This window comes from Eptesicus fuscus, chromosome 14, assembly GCF_027574615.1.
Source record: "Eptesicus fuscus isolate TK198812 chromosome 14, DD_ASM_mEF_20220401, whole genome shotgun sequence".
Classification (NCBI taxonomy): domain Eukaryota; kingdom Metazoa; phylum Chordata; class Mammalia; order Chiroptera; family Vespertilionidae; genus Eptesicus; species Eptesicus fuscus.
This window is the reverse complement of record NC_072486.1, coordinates 51,271,416-51,296,356: the sequence shown is the minus strand read 5'-3', so window position 1 is coordinate 51,296,356 and position 24,941 is coordinate 51,271,416. Positions and strand designations below refer to the sequence as shown.

Sequence of the window (24,941 nt, the reverse complement as noted above, 5' to 3'; positions counted from 1 at the left end):
ACCATAAAATGTCAAGGCCTGAAAAATTAAATTAATAACTGATGATTTCCCTTGAAAGTTTCCATCATCATCCCTACAAAAAATTCTCTAAAAGCATTCTTGAAAGTACTGAATTGCCAGGGGTCTTAATCCAGCTCTTGAAGGGTTCAGGAATCTGGAAAAGGGGCTGTTGTAAATTAATCAAGAGTCCAGAGACAAAGCATAATTTTGGAAGGCATTTTGGGGAGCCAGAGAAGACTTAGTTAAAGAAACCAAGTTCCCCTGAATCTCCGGACCCCTTGCTCTTTATTAACACAAATTGTCCTAAGACAAGGTAGATATACACATTAAAGGCAAGGTTCAGCATACAGAATCCATTGTCAGATTGGGGGAACTGCCTATGGCTGTTCAGGTGTTTGGCCAGTAGGAGGCGATAACATGGAGATTGAAATGCCCTCAGCTGTCTTGCAGCAAGCAATCATCTATGCAAATCTTTAGGTGTGGGGAAATGCCTTTAGCCATTTCCAGCAGGCAATCCACAAGGTTCCATCAACCTTTTGATGAAACTTCTTGCATTTATGACATGCTGGAATTAACTTCTGGCACTGAATCTTTAATATATAAATAGGGTGGGGAGGAAACCAGAGGAAAGTTTCCTTTCATCCAATCTGTCAACCAAAATGATCAAAATTTTTATGTAGCCAGGTCTGAGATAGAAAAAAGTGGAGGAGAGACTCAAGTTATAAGAAACATCCTTCTAGATTAATGGGAAAATTTCTTTGAATTTCAGTAATTATCATAGGACTCTATAGGATATTTAGTGGGGATAGGAGTTAGGAATCCTTAATCAGTCTTGTATACCGTTATTGAGTACACAAATACCTATGGAAAACTTTTAATGTGCCAGGCTTTGAGAAATGCAGGCTCAGCCCTGCCTTCATGAAATGCACAGCCTAGTGAGGGAATAGAACATTAAACAAGCATTAATTTAAAATGTGATAAGAAGTATTAAATAAAGCATGATGAGAGGCATGACTTCAGGTAAACAGTATGCATAGGTTATTAAATTGAGACTTTAAAAGAGGAGACACACAACCATTGATCATTCTGATCAGATTCCTGTCTTTCCAAAGCTGGAAAAAACCCAAATTCTTTGTTTATGACAAAATTTCCCCTCTTTATACAAAGGTTTCTTTAAAATCAAGAATGTGTCCTGGCTGGGTAGCTTAATTGGTTAGAGCATCCTTTTTATAAACCAAGGTTGTGGGTTAGATTCTGGTCAGGGCACATATAAGAATCAACCAATGAATGCATAAATAAGTGGAACAACAAATCAATGTTTTTTCACTCTCTAAAAATCAATCAATGAATAAAAATTAAAAGAACAACAAGAGTATATGGTTTCAGAATCATGGAATTCCAGAGGCAGAGGCTGTGGTGACCATCTGCTATCTTATCTTTACCATCAGTGGGAAACTGGCTTGTGTTCTCACTGTCATGACTTACATGGAGCCCACTGACTGTGAGGAAAACGATGTGAAAGCAGCACGGTCTGCCCCAGGACAAATCCTCTGTGAGCAAAGACAGGGGTCACATCACTTTAATCACAAACTTAAGAGGACTTGAGGGAGGTGGAAAATGTTTTAGTTGAGCTTTTCTGATGACAGGGTTAGGTTATAGTCAAGAATCCTTCCAGAGGCAGGAGAAAGGATAGAGGATGGGCTAGGATCTTGACAATGCAGTAGGAGCGACACTGATATTCATTACAGTCTCTTACATGAGGACTGAATGCTAATCTCAAGGTCATCAATTCAGAAGTGAGATTTAGTTTTCAGGTTGTCCACACAAAACTGGGACCTGGAGAAAGCTTAAGGACACCCTTACACATGGGTACATATTATGGTGCACAAACCCATTCACCATTATCAAGCAATACATTTTTATCCCCGTGTCATGGATACCTGAGTCATTATGAGGGCTTTAAGTTTAGATGTATATTGAATATGCTCTGGGGTCAAACATTAAAAGGTAAGCATTTATGAAATCACTACTTTTATTTTGAAAGAAGAAGGAAAAAAGAATACAGAAGCACAGAGAAGTGAAGTGGTTTTCCATAGAGTCAAAGACTCTCTCCACTATAACAGCCTATCTCTCCTGCTATTAGAAAAGTTCTCAGAGCACAAGAAATTAAGATCCTTGTTTAGGGCTGGCAGTAGTGAGGGAGTGATATCAGATTATTATGGTAACCCATGGTCTTTAGAACTATTGGTCAAAAATAGAAACCAAGAGCCTGCAGGACCTCAAGACGCCAAGATGAAAATCCTTCCACTGGAGGACTAGGAAGGTGAAGCACAGCTCCTGGAGAGAGTGACAGTATAAGCAGAGAAGCAATACAGAGAAGTACCAAAGTATTTTCTTGAGAAAGTTGGCTTTGGACCTTCACTGCCTTTCTGAAGACAGGGAAGGAAGTAGGATTCAGGCTCAAGGTACCTGGGTGGTGGAGCTGGCCAGTGGCCATTCCTGTCCCCAAATGACTCGGTACATTTTATTCCTTAGTGTGGATGTGAACTTGCAGGGGGTTTTCTTCCCACCAAGGCAGACAAGCCAGGCTCTCAGTCACTTCATTCTGGATGGGCCAGCCCCAGGCCTTAAAGAATGGAGCCAGATTCTTCTGCACTTTTTCAGAGAACTTCCTCACCCACAGATTCATCTTGCCAGTGTTGTCTTTGGGGATGCTGGGAAGGGTCTGGTACTCAGCAAAGAGTTGGGTGAATGGCTCCCACCCAAAGACCTCCTGGAGCTGAGAAGAGAAAGAAGGGGCAGGATGAGACATCAAGTTTCTAAAAGTAACGGCAACATGCTTGTTCACAAGTATATGTCCTTTACTGCCCTACCGGTGTGGCTCAGTGGTTGAACATTGACCTATGAACTAGATCAGTCGATTCCTGGTCAGGGCACATGCCTGGGTTGTGGGCTTGATCTCCAGCAGGGAGCGTGCAGGGAGCAGCCAATCAATGATTCTCATCATTGATTCTATCTCTCTCTCCCTCTCCCTTCCTCTCTGAAATCAATACAAATATATATTTTAAAAAGGATATGTCATTTATGGTGATTATTGCCTCTTAATCATTTATTAGCTCCATCCTATTATCTGTCCCTGTCTTTCCACCTGACCTCTGCACATAATTACAATCCCATTGGCTCATTCCAACCTCCTGGCCACAAACCTATACTCCCTGAATCCAGTAGGGACATCATGAGAACCTAATATCTGACAAGGGGTATTTACTCAATAAATGACAGTTATTATTATTATTATCTTTATTTAAAAAATTGATCCTAACTGTTTTCCATGGTATCAGACAGGTTTGAGCCCCAGTGAGATGAGAAACCTTCACTTTTACGTATTTGGGATGATATGGGGAGAAGAGGGCAATAGAGCTGAATTTTGACAGGTGATCTGATAGGTAATAGACAGGATGTTCAAACAAGTTGCGGCTGCAGGAAGGAAACATGGGAGGCACAGAAACCTGGAACAGCGATATATACTCATAGCGGGAAGTTGCCTGGTATACTAGAGTCCCCAAGTGAGGGTAATTATGGAGGTGAGGAAACTGGAGCTGGAGCTGGAGTTGCTGATAAAGGGTCTTCTACACTTCATCCTGTATGGAGAGGAGAACATTCAGAAAGCGTTGAATGTGGAATATTAAGATTGGTTTGGAAGGTGGGTGGTAGAGGTAGAGGAATAATTTAGGAGGCTTCTGGAATAGACAAGGAAGAATAAGGAGGACCTGAGTAAGGCCTGAGTGGGAGAAGTGATGGTGAGCAGAAATCTCTCAGATACAGGAAGCAGGTGTCTGCTTGTCTTAAGGCAGAGGCTCAGACTCCGAGATGATAAGTGTGCCCATAGCTTTTGCAAAATGATACTCAGGGCTCCACGGTGAGTGGGTATGTGGGGAGGGCAGAATTAGGCTTTTAACTTCCAACTTCAATGGCAACTTTCTATCATTTAAGGTCTGTTTCCTTGTAGACCCTTGAAGTGGCTATATAAAAATACAGAATGAATGCAATGCAAAGTTATTTCATTGACATCCACTCTTTAGTAAATGAATGAAAGAAGAAATAAAAAAGAGGGACTCATCATTAACTTCTGATTTTAAGTTCTGGGTCCATCCTTTAAATGTATGATACTGGGTTGGCTGTTTAAACTCCTCAACTTAGTATGTGCCTCTGTAAAAAATGTGCCTGTCTATAAGGTTGAGGTGGACAGCATAGGAGATCTGATATGAAGAAAAGCTTTGACAACTCCAAACCATTAAAATCTCAAGTAGGACTGGGGAAGGAGACAGGGACTTGCGTTAATTTCATATAAAGCAGACCTGGTTCAGGGCGTCCTTCCACTTGGTTGGTTGGTTTTTTATTTATTCATTCTTAAAACATTTTGGGTTCAAGTGGGGTGATGGAAGTCTGAGAATCTCCTTAACAGCCTGATCTCCTACCATACATTCTTGCAGTTGTCCCATAGGCAGATATATCACGGTTACTATGAAGGAATATAATACTCACTTGACCCATAAAATTAAGGTGTGGTAAAACAAAGCAAAGCAAACAATGACCATTTCTGGAGTACTTATTAGGCGACCAAGGTCAAAACCAGTGAATGGAAGAGTGTGCTTCAGTCTCAAGAATGCCTCAGAACTTCTGCCCTTGGCTAAAATACCAATAGGCTGCCTTTTTCTCTACTTATTTTTTCATAACACTTTTTATTTCTTCTTACTTATGACTGCAAAATTATAGGAGGCGAGTGGGACAGGTGTCACTATCTCCATATAGAAATATATAAGCTGAGAAGCATCACCATATGGCCCAATCTCTCATGTTCAGGGGATGTGGTGGGCCTGGGCTGGTGAAAAATGTTACCTGACAGAGGGGTCTTCTGGCCCCTACCTCACTGAATCTTGGCTCAGTACCTGTAGATATGTTTCCAGAGCTGTCCACACGTTCCAGTTACACAGGGGGGCTCCCTTGCTCAGGTGCTCTTTGATCCTCTTCTCTCGTTCTGGAGGGCTCAGAGCAGGGTGGGCCTGAGCCCTGGGGATGCCCAGGACTGTCTCATGCACATAGACTGACCAGAGGTTGCAAGTGGCCTCAGTGGTGTGCGGGGGGAACTCCCACCCATGCCGCTGCTGGTTGTGGCCCAGCTCATGGATGGCTCCCCACAGACCTCTGCTTCTCATGTTGGTCTCATTGATGAGCTCCTGCACCGACTCCAGGTGGCACATGATGGGGTACCCTGAATGCATCCAGCCTGGGAACCAAAGAGAAAGAGATGAGGCATGAGGTGTGGTACACAAACCCATCTCCCTTTATTTCTCTCTACTGTGTAACTTTTCCTTACTATCCTGGCTGCATCCAGTAATTTCAGAATTTCTGTCCTCATTGGAAAGTAAATGGCTTTCCTATATACTTCACATAGTCATTCTTGGTATAATTCATTTCTTCATTTGTGTGTGTTGCCTGTGGGTGCAAGGCTGTGACATTATGTCCTGTGTCTGAATTTGAGATCCTCAAGGCTAGAACAGCATCATCTCTTCACCTATGCAAACTACTGCTTTCCAGATGTATACTCTTTAATAGAGAGGATCTTGTCATTTTTAAAAGATAACACTGAAATCCAGAGGAATTTTTTTCCACTTGGAACCAGATTTCCTTATTTTTTCTTTAGATTCCATCTTTCCTCTAAACACTCAATACTTAATATAAACCTCTTTTCTCCCTCTTTTCATTGCCACTCTGACTTATGCTGGAAGGAAATGTTTCTATTTTAGCCTCTCCTTGAAACAACCCTCAGTGTCATCTGTGAAGTCCTAATACCATTTTTCCTGAGATTGTTCTACCCATCCTGTGAAATCTCACCTTGTAGATGTAAATGATTTACCTTCTCACGTGTAACATCTTTGCATCCCATCAAGGTCCACGTCTTTTATGGCTTTTTACTTTTATTGGTAAAATGATGCCTTTCCCATATTGAACATTTAAAAAAGGCAAAATAATAAATGGTGTCCACTGGCTAGGAATCCTTACTTAGAACACCTACCCGCTGAGATTTGCACATCAGCAACAATCCTCTCTGGACGGTGGAACGGGAAAGGCTGAGCTGCCAGTCTGGCTATAGCCTGCATCATCTTATCCCAGAGGCAGAGCACAGGCTCAGGGTCCTCCAGGGTCCGGAGGTTTTCAGTTGGCACCGTCAAGATGATGTTGTCTGTTGCCAGCTCTCCCCAGGGAGCCAGGCTCTCCTGAATACAGCTCTTCCACTCCTCCTGGGATGTCTTACCTAGGAATAAATATCATGGATCTCTCAACCACTTCCCCAACTTAACTTGAGCTGAAAAACACAACTTGAACTCTAGGAAGAGGACACTGAAATAATGAATTATTATCATGTGGGTATCCTATGAAGGGAAGGACAGGCTTCCAGATCCTTCCTTTGGTTCTACCGTGAAGTCTCCACAGGCACAGGGTGTTCAATGTCTCCTGCCTCCACTTCAACCTTGAACAGTTCATCCTCCTTCTGTCTACCCATCCTTCTCCCTCTCCTCCTTAGCAATCAGCCCCTAAACTACTGCAGCATCCTTAGTGCTCCCTCTTCCCTCAATGTTCAGTTCACTTACCCAGCTTGTAGTATGGGGCAGGCACAGCATTCTTAATAGTGATGGACATGGGTCCCAGTTTACTGCCTTTGGGCACGATGACATATAAAAGGCCACCCCAGAGGCAAGAGACTGACTGTTTGGTCTTGTTCATACACCATCGGTGAGACACCATAGGGGCTCGAGACAGCTTGCTGGCATTGTTCAAGTCATCGGTGTGGCAGCCAATCTGTACCTGGAGAAGTGATTCCACTATGTGTGAGAGGAACTATGACCCTGTAGTGTGAGTGTGGGGTTGTGTTCAGGGTTGTGTGCATGAAGAATATCAGAAAAACTTCAAGAGCTCCAATATGGCAGCAGAGTAGGTGGAAGTTACACTCACCTCCTCCCAGGACCAAATCAAAATTACAAATAAATACAGAACAATCAACCTGAATGATGAATTAAAGACTACCCGAACAGAAGTCTTATAAATAAGGATTTTCAGAATCTAAATGGAGACTGATAGGAAGGGCAGAGAGGTGAAAGGGCTGGTCTTGCAGCCATGTGCAGCAGTTGAGAATACCAAAGGATATATCAGCTGCAAAGGTACCCCCTGAAGAACGTGGGTATCAACTCAACTCCGGGCTCCCAAGCCCAGAGCACCAGTGCTGGGAAGAGTAGCCCACATAACAGCTGACTGTAAAAATCAGAGTTTAAAAACAGAGAATCTTAAAAGCAAAGAAAGATAAATAGTTACCTACAGGAGAGCTCCCATAAGCTGTCAGTTATTTCTCAACGGAAACATTTCCAGCCAGAAGGGATTGGCATGAAATATTCAGTGATGAAAAGCAAGGAACTAGCCCTGGCCTATGTGGCTCACTTGATTGAGAGTTGTTTCATGCAGCAAAAGGTCAAACTATATTATAGGCCATAGTAATCATAGCATGGTACTGGCATACAAACATACACATAGATCAATGGGACAGATTAGAAAGCTCAGAAATAAACCCATGCCTATTTACACAGCAAAAGAGGCAAGAACATACAATGGGGTAAAGACAGTCGATTTAATAAATGGTGTTGGGAAAATTGGACAGCTACATGCAAAAATATGAAACCAGACTACCTCTTGATACCACATATAAAAATAAACTCAAAATAGATTAAAGCTTAAATATGAGACTCGAAACCATAAAAATCTTAGAAAAAAACATACTAAAGTATCAGATATTTCTCGTAGCAATGTTTCTTCTGCTATATCTCCTCAGGCAAGGGAAACAAAAGAAAAAATAAACAAATGGGACTACATCAAATGAAAAAGCTTTTTGCACAACAAAGGAAACCATCAACAAAACAAAAAGACAGTCTACTGAATGGGAGAAGATATTGGCCAATGATATATCCAATAAGGGCTTAATATAAAAAAGTTATAAAGAACTTATACAACTCAACAGCAAAAACAAATAAACAATCCAATTAAAAAATGGGCAAAGGACTTGAATAGACACTTATCCAAAGAGGACATACAGATGACCAAAAGACATATGAAGAGATGCTCAATGTCACTAATTATCAAAGAAATTCAAATTAAAACCACAGTGAGATATCAACTCACACCTGTCAGAATGGCTATCATCAATATATCAAGAAATAATATGGTGAGGATGTGGAGAAAAGGGAACCCTTGTGCACTGTTGGTGGTAATTCAGACTGGTGCAGACACTATGGAAAACAGTATGGATTTTCCTTAAAAAATTAAACATGGAACTGCCTTATGACCTAGTGATTTCACTATTTCACTTCATATATATATGTTAGAGGCTCGGTGCACGAAATTCGGCCCAGCCTACACCCTCTCCAATCTGGGATCCCTCTCACAGTCCAGGACTTCTGGTTCCCAACTGCTCGCCTGCCTGCCTGATTGCCCCTAACCGCTTGATGCCTAACTGCTCCCCTGCCAGCCTGACTGCCTCTAACTGCCCTCCCCTGCAGGCCTGGTCACCCCTAACTGCCCTCCCCTGCAGGCCTGGTCCCTCCCACTGCCCTCCCCTGCTGGCCTGATCACCCATAACTGCCCTCCCTTGCAGGCCTGGTCCCTCCCAACTGCCCTCCCCTGCTGGCCATCTTGTGGCGGCCATCTTGTGTCCTCATGGGGGCAGCCATCTTGTGTGTTGGAGTGATGGTCAATTTGTATATTACTCTTTTATTAGATAGGATATATGTCCTATCTAATACATATCCTATCTAATAAAGAGGGAATATGCTAATTGATCCTCACGCAGTCGCAAAGATGGCAGCATCCACAGCCAATAAGGAGGGAATATGCTAATTGACTGCCCCACCCTCAAAGATGGTGGCACCCACAGCCAATAAGGAGGGGATATGCTAATTGACTGTCACGTCCTCAAAAGATTGCAGTACCCACAGCCACAAGATGGCAGTGCCTAGTCCCCTCAGCCCCACTGGGGTGGTAGGCGCACAGCAAGGCCAGGCCTGCCCCCAAGCGGGCTCAGCCGCTCCGCGTGCCTGCCTCCAGAGTCCCTCAGTCCCCTGAGCCCCCAAGCCGCCCAGGCCCGGCCTGAGGTGCAGGCAAGCCTCAGATGGCGGCTGCCCAGCCGCCCAGGGTCGTCCAAGGCTCAGGTAACCATGGCCGGCCAAGGCTTGCGCTGCCAGCAGTGGTAGCAGCAGAGGTCTGATGGGGTGTCACCTTCCCCTGATCGCTGGGTTGCCTCTTGCCACTGAGGGCTCCCGGACTGTGAGAGGGGGCAGGCTTGGTTGAGGGACCCCCAATCCAGTGCATGAATTTACATGCACCGGGCCTCTAGTGTGTGTGTGTGTGTGTGTGTGTGTGTGTGTGTGTGTGTGTATCTGAAGACATTCAAAGCACTAAATTGAAAAAATATATGATCCTTATGCTCATTGTAGCATTATTTACAGTTGCTGAGATATGAAAGCAACCGAAATGCCCATCAATAGGAGAGTGGATGAAAAAGCTGTGGTACAGATATACAGTGGAATATTATGTAGCCATAAAAAAATGAAATCTTACCATTTGCAATAGCATGGATGGACCTAAAAGATATTATGCTAAGTGAAATGCGTTAGAGTAAGACAAACACCATTTGATTTCATTTATGTGTGGAATCTAAAGAACAAAATAATGAACAAACAAAATTGAAACAGACTCACAGATACAGAGAACCGATTGATGGTTGCCAGAGGGGATGGGTTTTGGGGGACTGGATGAAATAGCTGAAGGGATTGAGAAGTACAGATCGGTAGTTATAAAGTAGTCATGGGGATGTCAAGTATAACATAGGGAATATAGTCAATAATATTATAACAACTATGTATGGTACCAGGTGGGTATTTGACTTATTGAGGGGAATATTATGTATAAAGTATATGATTGTCTAACCACTATGCTACACACATGAAACTAATATAAAATATTTTCTTATAAATCATAATAGAAAAATAAAAAAATTAGACAAACTCCAGCTTCCCTTTTCTCTGAGCTACGAATGGAAACCTATATTTTAGCACTTCAAAAGTAACATGGAATGAAGCACGTAGAGTCACTTTTCCAGGGATTAGAACAGCTCCCGAGGCTGATTATGACTAGGTCCCACATGCCTTCTACTGGATCCTAAACCAGTGTGTTGAGTTTGATGCTGAGGATGAGCCTGAGGGGTACTGTATACAGACAGGAGGCGTGACCGCAGGCAGCAGGATCTGGCCTGAGGGGGAGGCCTGAGTCTCTCTCCTTTGTCAGCCTCTTCTCCCCACCCCTCCCCCGACCCCCAGGTCTGAAGGACTTAGTACTTCTCTCTTAGGAGTCCTGGACTTGCTTTTCTTGGGTTTAATGTGAATTCCAGAAAGGAGCCTGATACAAAAGAGACCCTAGCTGTGGAAGGAAGTGACCTTCAGGAATTGAGATAGGAGGAGTTTAAATTCGGAGTGTAGTGAGAGACCAGATTAAATATACCCTTCAGGTGTCAAGGTAAAGAGGCAAAACCCAGGAAGACAGTGTGCCAGGGGAAAATGGGTGCGCTTGTGAATATGCAATGGTTTCTCTCACATTTGGTGTCTCTCCACATTCCTGTCGGGAGGCAAACATCAGCATGCGTGGAAATCGCGGCTTAGGCCTGAGTGCTGGATCTGATTAAAAATGGGCACTTTTTAATCAGTTAGTACTCTGGCGTCGTCACTCACTGCCTTAGGCCCCCTGAAATTTAGCTGCTTCCCCTGGGAAACCTGTAAAATGGGCAGAATACTCCCTTCCCATGTTCCTGGTAGCATTGCCATGAGCTGGATGAGAATAAAGCAGCCCTGAGGTTTTGGGATGTGGGCAGTGGATGTTCTGGCCTTACCTTCAGGCCGGTATAGGCCACAGCTTCAGACAGCGAGACTTCTGCATTTTGTCCATTTAGGACGTAGAGTCCAGTACTCACCCAGCACTCACCGTTGCCTGAGAAAAGCCATAAGAAAGGCTGAGTTCTTCTCCCTGCTGGAGCATCACAGCCCCTTCCACAGGTGCAGGCCCTCTCCTGCATACCTTACTTAACTTATCCATGCTTCTTGCTCTCATCCCTTCTAAACTCTAAAAAGACCCCCAACCCCTCTTCCTGAAAGTAGTTGGTAGAGAATGGAGCTGCCTGCCTGGGCTTCAGCACCTGCTAACCCAACCTTCCCCGGGTCCTGCAAAGCTCCCAGCACTCTCCTCTAGCTCCATACCTGGGTTGTTTCCATCGATGTCCACAGCAATGGGGTGTTCTGAGGAGTCCAGGCTGGAGTGGCAGGTCCTGGTTCCCCAACCCTGCACCAGCTTGGAACAGTCAGTCCCAGAATGTACCAGCTCAGTGGCTAGGCAGAGCACTGCAGCCTCAAGGGAATCACTGGCCACTGGGTTTTTCCGGCTCACAGCTGGGAGGCCAGACAACTGCAGCATCTTCCTTATAAGTCGGTGCATGGACATGTACGCAGGGACCCCCTCAGCAGGGATCTGCAGGAAGGCGGCCCCATCACCTCGCAGTTTTGCCAGCCAGCTCTTTTCCAAGTTCCTACTCCCCTGGTTCAGGACAGCCTGGAATTCCGATAGGGCCTTGCGGAAGTGGTAGCTCCGCATCTGGGGGGTGGGGACGGGGAAACACCCTGGATTGAGAGACTGAGGTAGGATGCTAAGGCCGAAGCAGTTGAGGATGACATTACCAGGGAAACCAGCCAACGTGGAGTGGCCCGGGTTCTGGGAGGCCCACCACCAGGCCTGGCCCCCGATCAGCAAGCCCCCTCCCTCAGCCACAAACTCTTGTAGCTGCTTAGCCTGACTGTCACTGTAAGCATTACAGCAGTAGACAGCCAAGCCATTTGTCAGATGGGGCTCCAGACTACATTCCAGGCCATGCTCTGACAGTAGGGCACACAGGTTTTTTAGACTTGTGTTCACCCCAATTTTGCCTTTCTGGCCTCTGGACAGCCAGCATATAGCATTGAGCAAGAAGGGCCTCATCTTGGGAGCACAGAGCATGCCCTCATGGGCAGCCAGGACCACCCGGCCCTGGCCATAGCGGGCAGCGGCCAGGAAGCAGCCGAGTGAGGCATCTAACCCCAGAGGGAAGGCCAGGGCCCCGTGCACCAGCAGCTGCGAGGGGATTCCTCCTGTCTTGATGTCCAGCTCTGAGATCCCTTCTAGGAGCTGGTGCTGGTCCTGCCTGAGGTCCTCCCCACACCTGGAAAGTGACAAAGGGGTCACAATCAGTCAATGAACCACTGAAATGAGTTCACTACATAGAGAAATCAATGTGTGGGTACAAAGATTACAAAGTTCATGCCCAACTCCTTATTCTTACTGATAACATTTAGGATTTTAGTACATAACCATTTATTTTTTTCACATCTAAGGCATATTTTTTCACCTCTTAACAATCGATGGCATATCATTGTTTAATTGGCATTGTTTGTTCTTTCTCAGTGACTCATAAAATAATGGTGCCTCTTATAATCCATGTTGTCCTAGATTTGATGAAATACTGAAGAGTGAGGTAGTGGCCTTATTTGCACATCTTAAAATCCTCATTCTCCAAATGAACTCTTCCCATGTCAGTCAACTGAATGTGGACTAATCTGGCTTGAATTTCCTATATTTTCAAATTGTTAAGCATATGACTGAATTAAATTAAAAGAAATGTTCTATTATTCCTGAGAAAGTAGTCCTACTTACACATACCTCAGAGCTAATTTTCTGCAAAGGTGGGGCTGTAAAAAAATCAAAGTACCCTCACCTTGTGCTAGTTCTGATCTAGGAACACATTATAAGTACATTGTTTAACATTATACTTGAAGACTTATACAAATGCAGTCTTTTTTTAAAATTCTCACTTAAATCTGGTGATGTACTTACTACTTTGAATTGAGAAATGTTCAAAATGTAATGAATTCAGAAGAGGTTTTGTATTCTAGGATTTTTTTTTCTTTAAAAAAACCCCCAATTTGTAGATACTCTAATGCCAAACAACAGGAAACTGGTTAAATAAGTTATGGTAACCCTAGATAGCATACTATGTACTTATTAAGATAATAATTAGATAGCGGAAAGTGTTTTTTGGGGAAAAATTTTTTAACCAGATTAAAAGTTACTGTGCACTAGATTAGCCAAATTTTGCAAAACAAACAAAACACCAAACACAAAACAAAGCAAAAACAAATAAAAAACAAAATCAGATACAGAAACAAGATTTAAAGCACATTTATCAACATGTCTTCAGTAAGCATCTTGACTATTGGGATTATAGGTGATTTGAACTATCTTTATAAAACTTTGTCTCATAATAAAAATCAAATGTTAAAAAATAGTTTATTCATTTGAGTAACACAACATTATTTTTAAAAAGTAGCTCTTGTACAGTTTCTCCTTAATTTCTTCTCAGCATGAAAACGAGGACTGTATCTTAGTTTTGGCATCTGACTTTTAAACTAGCATGGCAAGTGTCATACAGGTTCAGGCATCAGTTTTTGTTTTTTTATAAAAATAAGTTTTTATTGATTTGAGAGAGGAAGGGAGAGGGAGAGAGAAACATTGATGTGAGACATGGATTGGCTTCCTCCTGTACACACCCCGACTAGGACCGAACCTGCAACCTGGATAAGTTCCCTAACTGGAAATCAAACCAGTGACCTTTTGGTGCACAGGACGATGCTCAACCAACAGCTACAGTTTTACCTGTAGCTTTTTCTTCTTATACAGATTCTAGACTTATTTTGGAAAGTAATGCCATTGAGCTATAAGACTTGTATGATGCTTCTATGTCTCTGGCTCTATTTTAGTTCATCAGTTTATGTTGTTCATTATATTCCACACTAGAGGCCTGGTGCATGAATTCATGCACGGGTGGAGTCCGGCCAGCCCCGTCTTGATCGGGGCCCATCAGGGCCAGGCTGGCTGGGGGGAAGGGACAGCGGGAGGTTGGCCAGCCAGCCACCCCCATTGGGTTGGAGGGGGGTGATCAGGGCCAGGGCTAGCTGGGGCTCCCTCCCCACAGTGTGTGTCATAGCAACTAGTCGTTCCAGTCACTTAGGGTTTTATATATAGACTAGAGGCCCAGCGCACGATTAAATCGTGCGGGTAGGGTCCCTAGGCCTAGCCTCCTGCGATCAGGGCCATCTTCTGCCTGTTCGCCAGTCCCCAGGCCCAATGCTGCCTCTGCCGCCGCCACTGAGCTGCCAGGCTGTTGGGATCACCAGCTCATCTCCAGCCGCTGCCGCTGCCGCTGCTGCTGGGGCTTGAGGTGCTGATGAAGGGGAGCATGGCAGGGGATCCGAGTGCACGCGCGGACAACCGGCTCCCCGCCTCCGATGGCAGGGGAGCCAGGTGTCCGGGGTGTCCGAGGCAGCCCCCCTCAGCGGCCGCCAATCCGGCCGTTGAGAGGAGTAGGGGGGCGGGAGTTCCGCCCCCCGCGCCTCTCAATGGCCAGATATGCCACCCCGAGTCCCGCCCCCCAGCCTCCCGCCGCCCAATTGTGGGCATAGTGGAGTGATGGTTATTTGCATATTACCTTTTTATTAGGTAGGATAGATATCAGTGAGATCATGTGGTATTTCCAACCTCAGGGGAAAGGAGGGAGGGATTTGGGGGGAACAGATCAACCAAAGGACTTGTACGCATGCATATAAGCATAACCCATGGACACAGTCAGTAGGGGTAGTGAGGGCATGTGCTGGGTGGGGGGATGAGCAGGGAGAGGTCAATGGGGGAAAAAGAATTCGTATGTAATACTTTAAACAATAAAGAATTTAAAAAAGAAAAAAAGACACTATTTTCTCCCATTATATCTTATTAAGAGATGTATTGCCAATAAAATTTTAGTATTTTATTTTTTTAAAAGAAAGACTTAGGTTGTAGACCTGGCTTCCATTCTTAACTGTTCTCCCAGAATCTTCTGAAAAGCACCTCCTAAAATGTCACCTAATGATAGAAAACCTTCATATGGAGAGCCATCACTAATAAAATTGCTAACCTGAGGGTTTACACTCATATGCTTATAAAAATGGCTAACTGTTACTATCCAGCTGAGCGGGTCACTGGTGGGCCCTGGTTCTAGTGGGCAAGGTAGGACCCTGCTTCCTTCCTTGACCCAACAGCCTGATGACCCTGTGAAAATTACTTCCCCTCTCAAAGTTGCCATTTGCTCATTGGTTTCTGGGCTTATTAACCCTTTGCACTCTCTTGCTTTTTTCTCGATTCCTTTATTCTAATGCTAACCGTGTCGAGTCACACTCGACATCCGAGTGCAAAAGGTTAAATAGAGAGAACATTCCTAAGTTGGCAAATACACTGCTTAATACATAGCAAGTCTTCAACATGTCAGTGATTATTTCAAATACATAAATAGCCCCAGAATCTGATCATATAAATAGGACTTTATAGCTGATAAACAGGAACCTTCATACCTAATGGTCACTGTTATGGGTTGAGTTTGTGCTCCTCCAAAATTTATATGTGAAGCCCTAACCCCCAGTACCTCAGAATGTGACCTTATTTGGAAATAAGATAATTGCAGAGGTAATTAGCTAAATTAGGATAAGGTCATACTGGAGTATGGTGGCCCCTAATCCAATAGGACTAGTGCCGTTATTAAAAGGGGACATTTGGCCACAAAAAACAGACAGGGAGAGTGGCAGGTGAATATGAAAGTGGAGATTAGGGTGATGCTTCTACAAGCCAAGGAAGGCCAGAGAAGGCCAGCACACTGCCAGAACAGGCCCCCCCTGCAGTCCTCAGAAGGAAACAACTTCACCAGTGCCTTGGTCTCAGATTTGTAGTCTCCAACTCTGAGATGATATATTTCTGTTTAAGCCACCCAGTTTGTGGTACTTTGTTCCACCAGCTCTGGAACCTATTAGTAACAATTCTGAAAATCGATCCTCATCAAACACTTTAGAAGTAGGTGATACGTAAAACTGATCTGGATGTTTCCTAATATTCTTGGACCTACTTTAAAAAAAAAAAAAAATATTATAATATATAAATAATATATATATATATATATAATTGATTTTAGAGAGGAAGAGAGATAAACATCAATGATGAGAGAGAATCATTGATTGACTGCCTCTGCATGCCCCCTCTTGGGGATTGAGCCCGCAACCCGGCATGTCCCCTTGACCAGAATCAAACCCGGGACCTTTCAGTCCACAGGCTGACACTCTATCCACTGAGCCAAATCAGCTAGGGCTCTTGGACCTACTTTTAAAAACACTGACACCATCAGAAAGTTGCTCAGGGGTCAGACCACATCTTATATGTCTCTGATTCCAACAGCACCTAATTCTGTGTCTGGTGGGGAGACACTATCTATAGACAATAAGGAATGCCATAGACACGAGGAGGATTGGGGGATGCGATTATGCAAAATTAACATGTAACAGGTGAGATGAGCCATCTGAGCTGCACTACTTCTTATGAGTGTGCTTCAATTTCCTCTTCTGAAAAAAGGACTCACCCTCTAAGTGTTGCCAGTACTCAATAAGTCATTCTGTATTAAATGCTTAAGACAGAGCCTGGCACAATTTTGAAATTTTACACAAGGTGATCAGGATGGACTGCACAAAAAGCAACATTTGAGCCCAGAGTTGTAGATGATGAGTTAGTCCACCATGCAGATATTTGAAAAAGGACGAGGTCAGGCTGAAGAAACCAGTGCCGAGCCTTCCAGAAGAGTTTATGGCACTAAAAGGAGGTCTGTGTGGCCATAGCAGGGTGGAATTGGAGGCCAGAAGGGTGATGGGGAGGCTGGGTAATTCTCAACAGGTAAGGGTAATGTTAATGATCTCAGATATCAATTTACCAATATAAGTCTTGTATAATATCTGTTTACAATATTTAAGTCTGAATAATAACATAATGGAAGTAGCTATTATTTAAGGAGGTTTAATGTAGGCTAGGCATTTATACATAGGGATTATCTCTTTTAATCATTATAATAAACATGAAATGTATTATACTTGCTTTATAAATGAGACTTTAAAAAGTTAAGCAATTCACCCCCATGTTTCTTTGTAATAACTGGCAAGGACAGGAAGCAAATCCAGGGTGGCTCATATCTACAGCCAATGTTGTCTACACACCAGAAATCTCTCTTCAATTACTGAGTCTTTGCATGAAGCTCACAGTTGGGTGTATGGCAACCAACAGGTCTACTGTGTGCAAAAAGGCTCTAAAAATAGACAATAAGTCCACTTGGTGTGGTTCAGTAGTTGAGCGTTAACGCCTGGGAGGGCTCCAGGGCGTATCTGGCCCATCTTGCTCAGTCCTGATCACCCGGAACCAGGAGGTCACGGTTCGATTCCCAGTCAGGTCACATGCTTGGGTTTCTGGCGAGATTCCCAGTAAGGGGCATGCAGGAGGCAGCCAAGTAATGATTCTCTCTCATCATTGATGTTTCTCTCCCTTTCTTCCAACCCCCTTCCTCTCTCAAATCAATAAAAACATATATTTTTTAAAAAGACATGAAGGTACAAACAGTACTGCATTTATGAAAAAGGCAAAGTGTCTTCCTTCAGAGTTGGAAGAGCAGAAAGCCTGGAGGAAGGCAGGAAGGGAGAGGTGGTGATGTTTAGGTCATGCACCAAATCACACCTGAGCAGGCAGGTAATATGGGCAATGGCTTTCTGAATGCTACTGAATAAACTGTCATAGCAACGCCAGCAATGAATAGAAAGTTCAGTGTGAAGTGAGTTGCTGTCATTTGACCACACATTTGCCTTGTCTATTCTGTTCCTTGTGGTGACAAATTGACTTATTTTACCTGAGTTACTTAGTTCTTAATTTGTTTTCTTTACTCTGAAATCCAATTTGCATCTCATTCTGTCTCTGGTTTTATTTTAACACTAGAGGCCCGGTGCACAAATTCATGCATGGGTGGGGTTCCTCGAGATCAGGCCAAAACCTGCAGTCCAATGCTGCCTGCAGCTCCTATCTGCTGCTCCTGCTCATCTGGGCCCCACTGCACCTGCGTGGGCTTGTGCCAATCAGTCCTCATCAGGAGAGCAGAGGGAGTGGCCTGCAGGATCTGGACAAAACCAGCTCTCCAACATCCCCCAAGGGGTCCTGGATTTTGAGAGGGCACAGGCCAGGCCAAGGGACCCCACTGGTGCACGATCAGGCTGGGGAGGGACCGTGGGAGGGCTCCAGGGCATGTCTGGCCCATCTTGCTCAGTCCCGATCGCATGGAACCCAGCAGCAAGCTAATCTACCGGTCAGAGCAACTGCCCCTGGTGGTTAGTGCACATCATAGTGAGCGGTTGAGCGGCCTTAGCATATCATTGGCATATTATTCTTTGATTGGTTGAACAATTGACCCATCACAGGATGACTGGATACTTAGCATATTAGGCTTTTATTATATAGGATATTTTTTTTTAGAAAGTTCTTTTGTGGCTTTCTTGAAGCATTCTCAGAAAATCTGCTTCTGTTCATGGGGTCACCTTTGTGATAGATTCTGTTGTCTTTCCATAGTCTATGGATTTTTTTCACAACTGGTATAGGCAGGTCTTTTGTATGTCCTGATACAGTGTGGGTGAATTCTCTGTGATGTTCTAAGTCACCCAGGACCAGTTTGTTTCTGTACACATATCCATTCACCTTCTCAGATTGTATTGAGGTCTGTATATTGCTTCTTTTCACTTTCTTATCGCCTGAGATTCATATAATAAAAGGCAAAGGCCAGCTGGGGCCAACTGCTGTCCTTGCTGGGGATTAGTCCCTCCACTCATTGGGATCCTAAAGCTTAGGCCTACTCTACCCAACCAAGGATGGAATTCACTTGTGGGGTTCAACCCACCACCGTGCTTGGAAGTGAGCAAACTCAGCATCCCTTCTGCTTCCACCAAATCTTGCAATCGTTTCACTGCTTTTATACCTGAGGGTTGTTTCTTCTTAGATGTCCACTTACCCCCTACCCCCCCCCCCCCAAAATGGTTCATTCCCCTACAACATGAGAAGGCATTGATGATCATTCTTGGATTTGTGGTTTCAAGTTTTTTTTAGCTTTTAATTGTGCATCTGGTGTGGGGATGGTGTTAGGAGATGTTGTATACTGAGTAACACATCAGCCAGCATCTCTCCACTGGCCAGTGCTCAACACCACAGGCATCAGCACCAAACCTCCAATTTCAGCTGCTTACATTATATTTTCCATTCATTTGGTCAGATTTGGTGGAGAGGGCGATTCCTGGATCTAGCCTCTTTTTACATAGTCTTTACCCAGAAACTCTACATTTATGTATCTTGAATATGAAAACAGAACTGTGCTGCTTACAAGCTGGGGGGTCCTTAGGCAAAGACCTCACACTCTAGGGGACTGCGGTGAGAGGCGAATGAGATAACACGTAATCTTCATGAGATGGATAAGCCTAAGCTACTAGTATGCATTTACTTTTACAAGAGCAGCTCCTAATATGTTCCAGACCTTGTAGGTTTCATAAGGTATAAGGGTAATAAGCTATTGATCTGAGTGTAATGTTTTCTCCAGATTATTCTGTGGCTTGGCATTGAAGCAGCAAGTGCCTTTGGACCTGGTTTTGCATTACAAAAGTAACTGCAGTGTCCCCCTCAGGTATGTAACCCAGGTGTGCAGTCAGCTCTTGCACTTGGGGTAGGATAAGTAATAGGATCTTCTGTTGTATTTTGGTGCCAGCTCCTCCCTTGGGAAGACAGAGCAACTCCCTGAAGGCATTCCTGTGCCTTCAGCAGAAATCTGATGTCAGCAAACCTGCTAGGTCAGTCTAGGAGCCTCTATCCAAGATTTGTCCACAGGAAAGTTCACTGAAAAACCTCAGAGGGGACGTCCTGTGAGGCAGGAATCTGAACTGAGAACCTGAGTTTAATATAAAGGCCTCTTGGACCCTTTGAGTTGATCAGTTCCAGCTGCTTTTGGCTGAGGCTGGACGCTTCTGACTCTTAGCTCCCCTAGCAGTACATTCCATAACATGAGGCTGCCTGCATGGTTCACACTAGGCCACACTTTCTCTTGTTATGATTTTGGATGGGTAGTCATTTATATATTTTATTCATCAATTTTTATAGTCTACTAAAATAATTGTTTCTCTCTTGCACCCATCAGGCACTGATAACATTACTGCATTCATGGAGTTTTATATTCGGGTTGACTAGACAGGCACTCGAAACTACACAGGTGGGGTAGTTGCAGATTGTGATCATGATCTTTAGGGAATAATGGAGACACTGTGGCAAAGGGAATGGAAAGTTAGTCCTCATTTCAATAGGATCATTGGGGAAGACTCCCTGAAGGACATATTACTCACCTGACCTGGAGTGGGATCTTGGGCACCTTCTTAGAGACTTTGAATGGGCCTTTGTCCCCATAGGTGTCGGTGAAGTACACTCCAGCCACACTGGTCACCAGGTTCCCGGGGAACCTGGATAGCACCTTGTCATGACCGTGCTGACTGGCCCAGTACCAGGCCTGGCCCCCAATGAGCAAGCCCCCACCACGTTTCACAAACTGGACCAGCTCTGCAGTCAGGGTTTCATTGTAGGCATTGATGCAGAAAACCCCTGGGGGGTCTCCCGGTTCTGGCTGAACCTGTGTCTCAATCCCAGAACTCCGCAGGATGGTAACTAGTGGTTCTAGGGAGGTGTGCACTCCCACGGGAGCCCCAGGAGAGGGACGGAGCCAGTTCACTGCGTTGAGGAGAAATGGAGCTAAGCCGGCATCCAGCAGGTAGCCCTCATGGGACACCACCACCAGGCGGCCTCGGCCATAGGAGGACGCAGCGATGAGGACCTGACCCTTCTTATTCACCAACACTGGGAAGGCAGCCTCTCCAATGAGAAGCAGTTCACACGGGATGGGACCTTCAGGGACATCCCAACTTGTCACTCCATTCAGAAGGGCCTCGAAAGCCACTGTGGGAGTTGTTGCCATGATCACTCAGCTTCTGCAGAGAAAAGCAAAGACAGTGTGATCAGAATAGGTGAAGCTGTGAATGAACACTAGAAGGACTGAATACATTCGGACGAGAACCATTTCTTGGGTCCCCACTGTGTGCCAGTACTGGTGGTGCAGCAAGGAACAAGTCAGACAAGGTCCCCACTTTTCTGAACCTAGTATTTTAGAAGGGGAAGCACCATAAATAGGTAGACCAACAGATCAATAAAATGCAGCAATTAATAAGTGTTATGATGAAAATAAAACATAGTGATGTGTCATCGAATGACTGGAAAAGTGCTTTAGACTCAGTGACAGGAAGGCATTTATGAGAAAGTGACATTGAAACTGAAACCCGACATGTAAGTTGAGACCTGACAGGGTGCTGCAGGAGAAGAGCAGTCCCACAAAGAGAAGTGACAGGGTGGCCGCAGAGAACCGGGCAGGGAGGAGCAGGACCTGAGTGGAGTGGGTAGGGGTTGATCCTGCGGGGCCTGGTAGATCAATGCAACTGGTGACTTAGTATTTCATTTCCCTGGACAAAAAGGTCAGGTGACCTTTCAGAAACTGCATTTGTTCTGACAGTTTCTTTGACTAAACGAGTTAGAAACGCCTCCCAATTTATCCTAACTGGTGAGTTCACCACCTCCATTTGGGAAGCATTCTGTAATTTCTGGAGCTCTTTTAAAATTCACTGCTCCTAAAAGAAAGCTCATTATCCCCCTCAGAACAGCTCCTCTGGGATAAATTAGTTAAGCCTCAGTTTCCCCATTTGTAAAAAAAAAAAATCATACATCTCTTAGAGGATTGTTTTTGAAGATCAAGAGAATGCATGTAAAAACGCCTTGTCCTGGGCTGGGTCCGCAGTGGGCACTGAGAAAATGTTTCTGTCCCTTTGCTTCCCTTTGGATCTTCCCCAAGTAACAAGGGTCCTGTAGTAGATGCTTAGGTGCTGGTGCCATGTCCTGTCCGCCCACTTCTAATTTCAGTGGCTGCCTGAGATGCATCCTAGAGTCCTCAAAGGGTCCTTGGAGGAACTGAGCTCTGGCTGTCCACAGTGGAAAACAGCTCAGCGACATGCCTCATCCTTCACTGCCTTTCCCCACTTCCTTGTCTCCTCCTCCCCACATCCTCACTCTGGGTTCTGAGCTCACTTCCCAAATAAACTACCTGTACTCAAGCTTTGCTCTGGGGAAACATCTAAGACAGATACCAAAGCCCTCTGCTGCATTTGCCGCCTTCCTCCCTTTTGTTTCCACCTCATTCCTTCATCTTCCTTCATGTCATTCCCTTTAGTTTACATTCATGTATATCTAGACAGGACCAATTTGGTTTCCTTCCCAGGATGTATTCCTATCTACATCTTTCTCAAGCCATCCTACAGATATCTGTCCCTAATAAGAGCCCTCCACTTTCATCCACTGTCCATATGGCAAAAGTTGAGAGCCTCATTCTCGGTTTTCAGGTCTCCAGGGCCTGGACTCTCCATTGTTTTCTGCACTTTTTTTCCTGCTATGTTGGTTCTCCGCCAGATCGCTAGTTGGCTTGACTTGTACTTCCTGTAAAATTCCAGGGTGGTTTTTTGTTGTTGTTGCTATTAGTTCTCACCTAAGGATATTTTTTTCCATTGATTTTTAGGAAGGGAGGGAGAGAGGGAGAGGGAGAAGGAAAGAGAGAGGTGGTAGATTAAAATATCAATGTGAGACACATTGATTGGGTACCTCCTGCACATGCCCCTGCAACCGAGTTATGTGCCCTTGACTGGGAATCCATGACCTTTCTGTGGTGTGTGGGTGGAGACTCTAACCATTGAACACACAGGCCAGGGATTTTTTTTTTTTTTAATCTACCACCTCTTTCTCAGTATTGCTCCTAGGACAATAAATTCACAAAGACAGACATCTCCTGCCTGGAGTGTGTGGGTGCGTGATCCCAGCTTTTGAGTTCAGGAGTGGGAAAGTCAGGAAAGAGGTCTGGTGCCTGAGGTCAACATCCTGTTCACTACCTCTGAGATGACAAGGGAAGTCTTTCATTAATCTGAACAGCCCTCGTTTTACAGGAAAAACAAACACAAAACACAGGAGATGAGTAATATAAACTTGGGACGCTGACACCCAACTCTATAGACCAAAGTGCTCACGCACATACACCCATCTTTGTCAAATTCTTGACTCACAAGTTCAAAGTGTTTTGAGACAAATAGTGAATACCGTCCGACCGGCGAAATAAAACGAAATAAAAACCTGGCGGGAAGAAGAGACAGACACCCTGATAGAAGGAAGGTTCCGCGCATGCGCATGCCACCACCGGGCCGGAGTGTGGGGTAATCGGGCACTCATCCGGAGCTCCGATTGGAAACTCTGGCGCGGAGGAGGAGAGATAAACCGAAGAACTTATGTACTTATATGCACAGCCCATGGACACGGGCAGTAGGGTAGTGAAAATCTGGGGTGAGTAGGTAGGGGCAGGGAGGAGAAGGGGAAAAGGGAGGGGGATGGGAGATATCTGTAATACTATCAACAATAAAAAATATACTTTAAAAAAGAAGAAAAAGAAAACTCACGCTTGAGTCTTCCGGGTTGCGGCGCTGGCTCCAGTGCAGGGACTAAAGCAGGCGGTCTTGGGTGGTGGCCGGTGGGGCGGGACTAGGTGAGACTGGCGGGACACGCCCTGGAGCCAACCTCCCTGGGTCACTCCCCTGCCGGCTGCACGTGGGGTGACACAGCGGCAGGCGGGCGTCTGCAGAGTGAGCGGGGTCCCTCCTGAAGGTGGGGTCTCTCTGCCGGGCCGGCGGGGATCAGACCGAAACCGGTTCTCCCACATCCCCTGAGGGGTCCCGCAGTGCGAGATGACACTCTGTAAAGTTGCTGTTGTACAGGGTAAGGAACGCAAACCCGTGTGCAATAAACCAGATTCTGGGCCGACAGTGCCCGGGCAACAACATAACGCACCACAGAAGGTGGAATGGAGGAGCCCCGAGGAATCAGGCTCTGTCCTCTCTGGTCCGCCCTCTCTGGTTCCGGGGTGTGTCACCCAGGAAGTCACCACTCTTGGTAGCTCCTGCGTTGAGGGTCTGCCCCCTCGTGGTCAACACCTGCCATGCAACCTGTGCTGTGGGCCATTCGCAGAGGTCCAGGGAACTCAGCAGAGAGAACTGGGCCTGGGATTATACGCAGAAATCATGCCTGGTGATATTGCTGCTGGGAAGGAACTGTGCCAGTTACATCACCACACACATAGGTCCCTGCTTGGCTGCAGAAATTATCACTAAAGCTATCGAGTGGCTGCTGCTTGAATTTCACCTAAGGGGTAGGAAGGTGAAAATCAAGGTGTGAGAGTAATACTAGGAGATTTGCGCGATTCTGATTTTGCCCAGCTTTGCATAACAGATACACCATTTTTAATTCAGTGAAGCTTTATTTTGCTTTATTTTAGGGTGGGTGGGGGGGGGAGAGGCTACAGGAAGGGTGAGTGTTATGACTGGAGGATAATTATGAAGAAGGGGATTTTAGAACGCTTATTTTCCAGAACTCCCATTGGGGCTACCTTTGATTTTACAAGTAAATTATCACTCTGTTTTTAAAGTTATCAGATGTACCTATTTTTTAAGAAAAGGTTTATGACTGTCTCTTCATAAGCATCACTTAAAATCAGAAGCAGTTACTCCCACAAACATGTAGTGGACTCTTCAGTCATATTCTCTCTCTTCTGTCTGGGGGCTTGTCAGGACCAGTCCCTTCACCACACCTGGAGGTCATGCTCTTTATAAAATAGATAGCACCTCCTCCAGGATATTGCTGTCCAGTTCCCTCTCCTTTTTGTGTTTTCATTTTTGTGATTTCTTTCCTAGACTAAAATATATATTGGTTAAACTCCCTTC

At 45.0% G+C, this 24,941-nt stretch overlaps 1 protein-coding gene across 2 annotated transcripts; it reads right to left on the bottom strand.

Moving 5' to 3' along the window:
* Positions 1-219: 219 nt before the first annotated feature.
* On the bottom strand, positions 220-24,048 carry TCAF2 (TRPM8 channel associated factor 2). 2 transcript variants are annotated; one of them, XM_008153946.3, is made up of 8 exons: positions 23,625-24,048; positions 20,436-21,071; positions 11,352-12,343; positions 10,988-11,085; positions 6,654-6,867; positions 6,077-6,316; positions 4,950-5,287; positions 220-2,779 (listed from the first exon to the last, which is right to left on the bottom strand). In XM_008153946.3, exons 2-8 carry the CDS (start codon positions 21,056-21,058, stop codon positions 2,525-2,527), a joined length of 2,760 nt encoding a protein of 919 aa, XP_008152168.2. In that variant the 5' UTR covers positions 21,059-21,071; positions 23,625-24,048; the 3' UTR covers positions 220-2,524. The 2 variants fall into 2 exon arrangements, with proteins under 2 accessions (XP_008152168.2, XP_027984786.2); XM_028128985.2 differs by lacking the exons at positions 6,654-6,867; positions 10,988-11,085.
* Between the last annotated feature and the right edge of the window lie 893 nt (positions 24,049-24,941).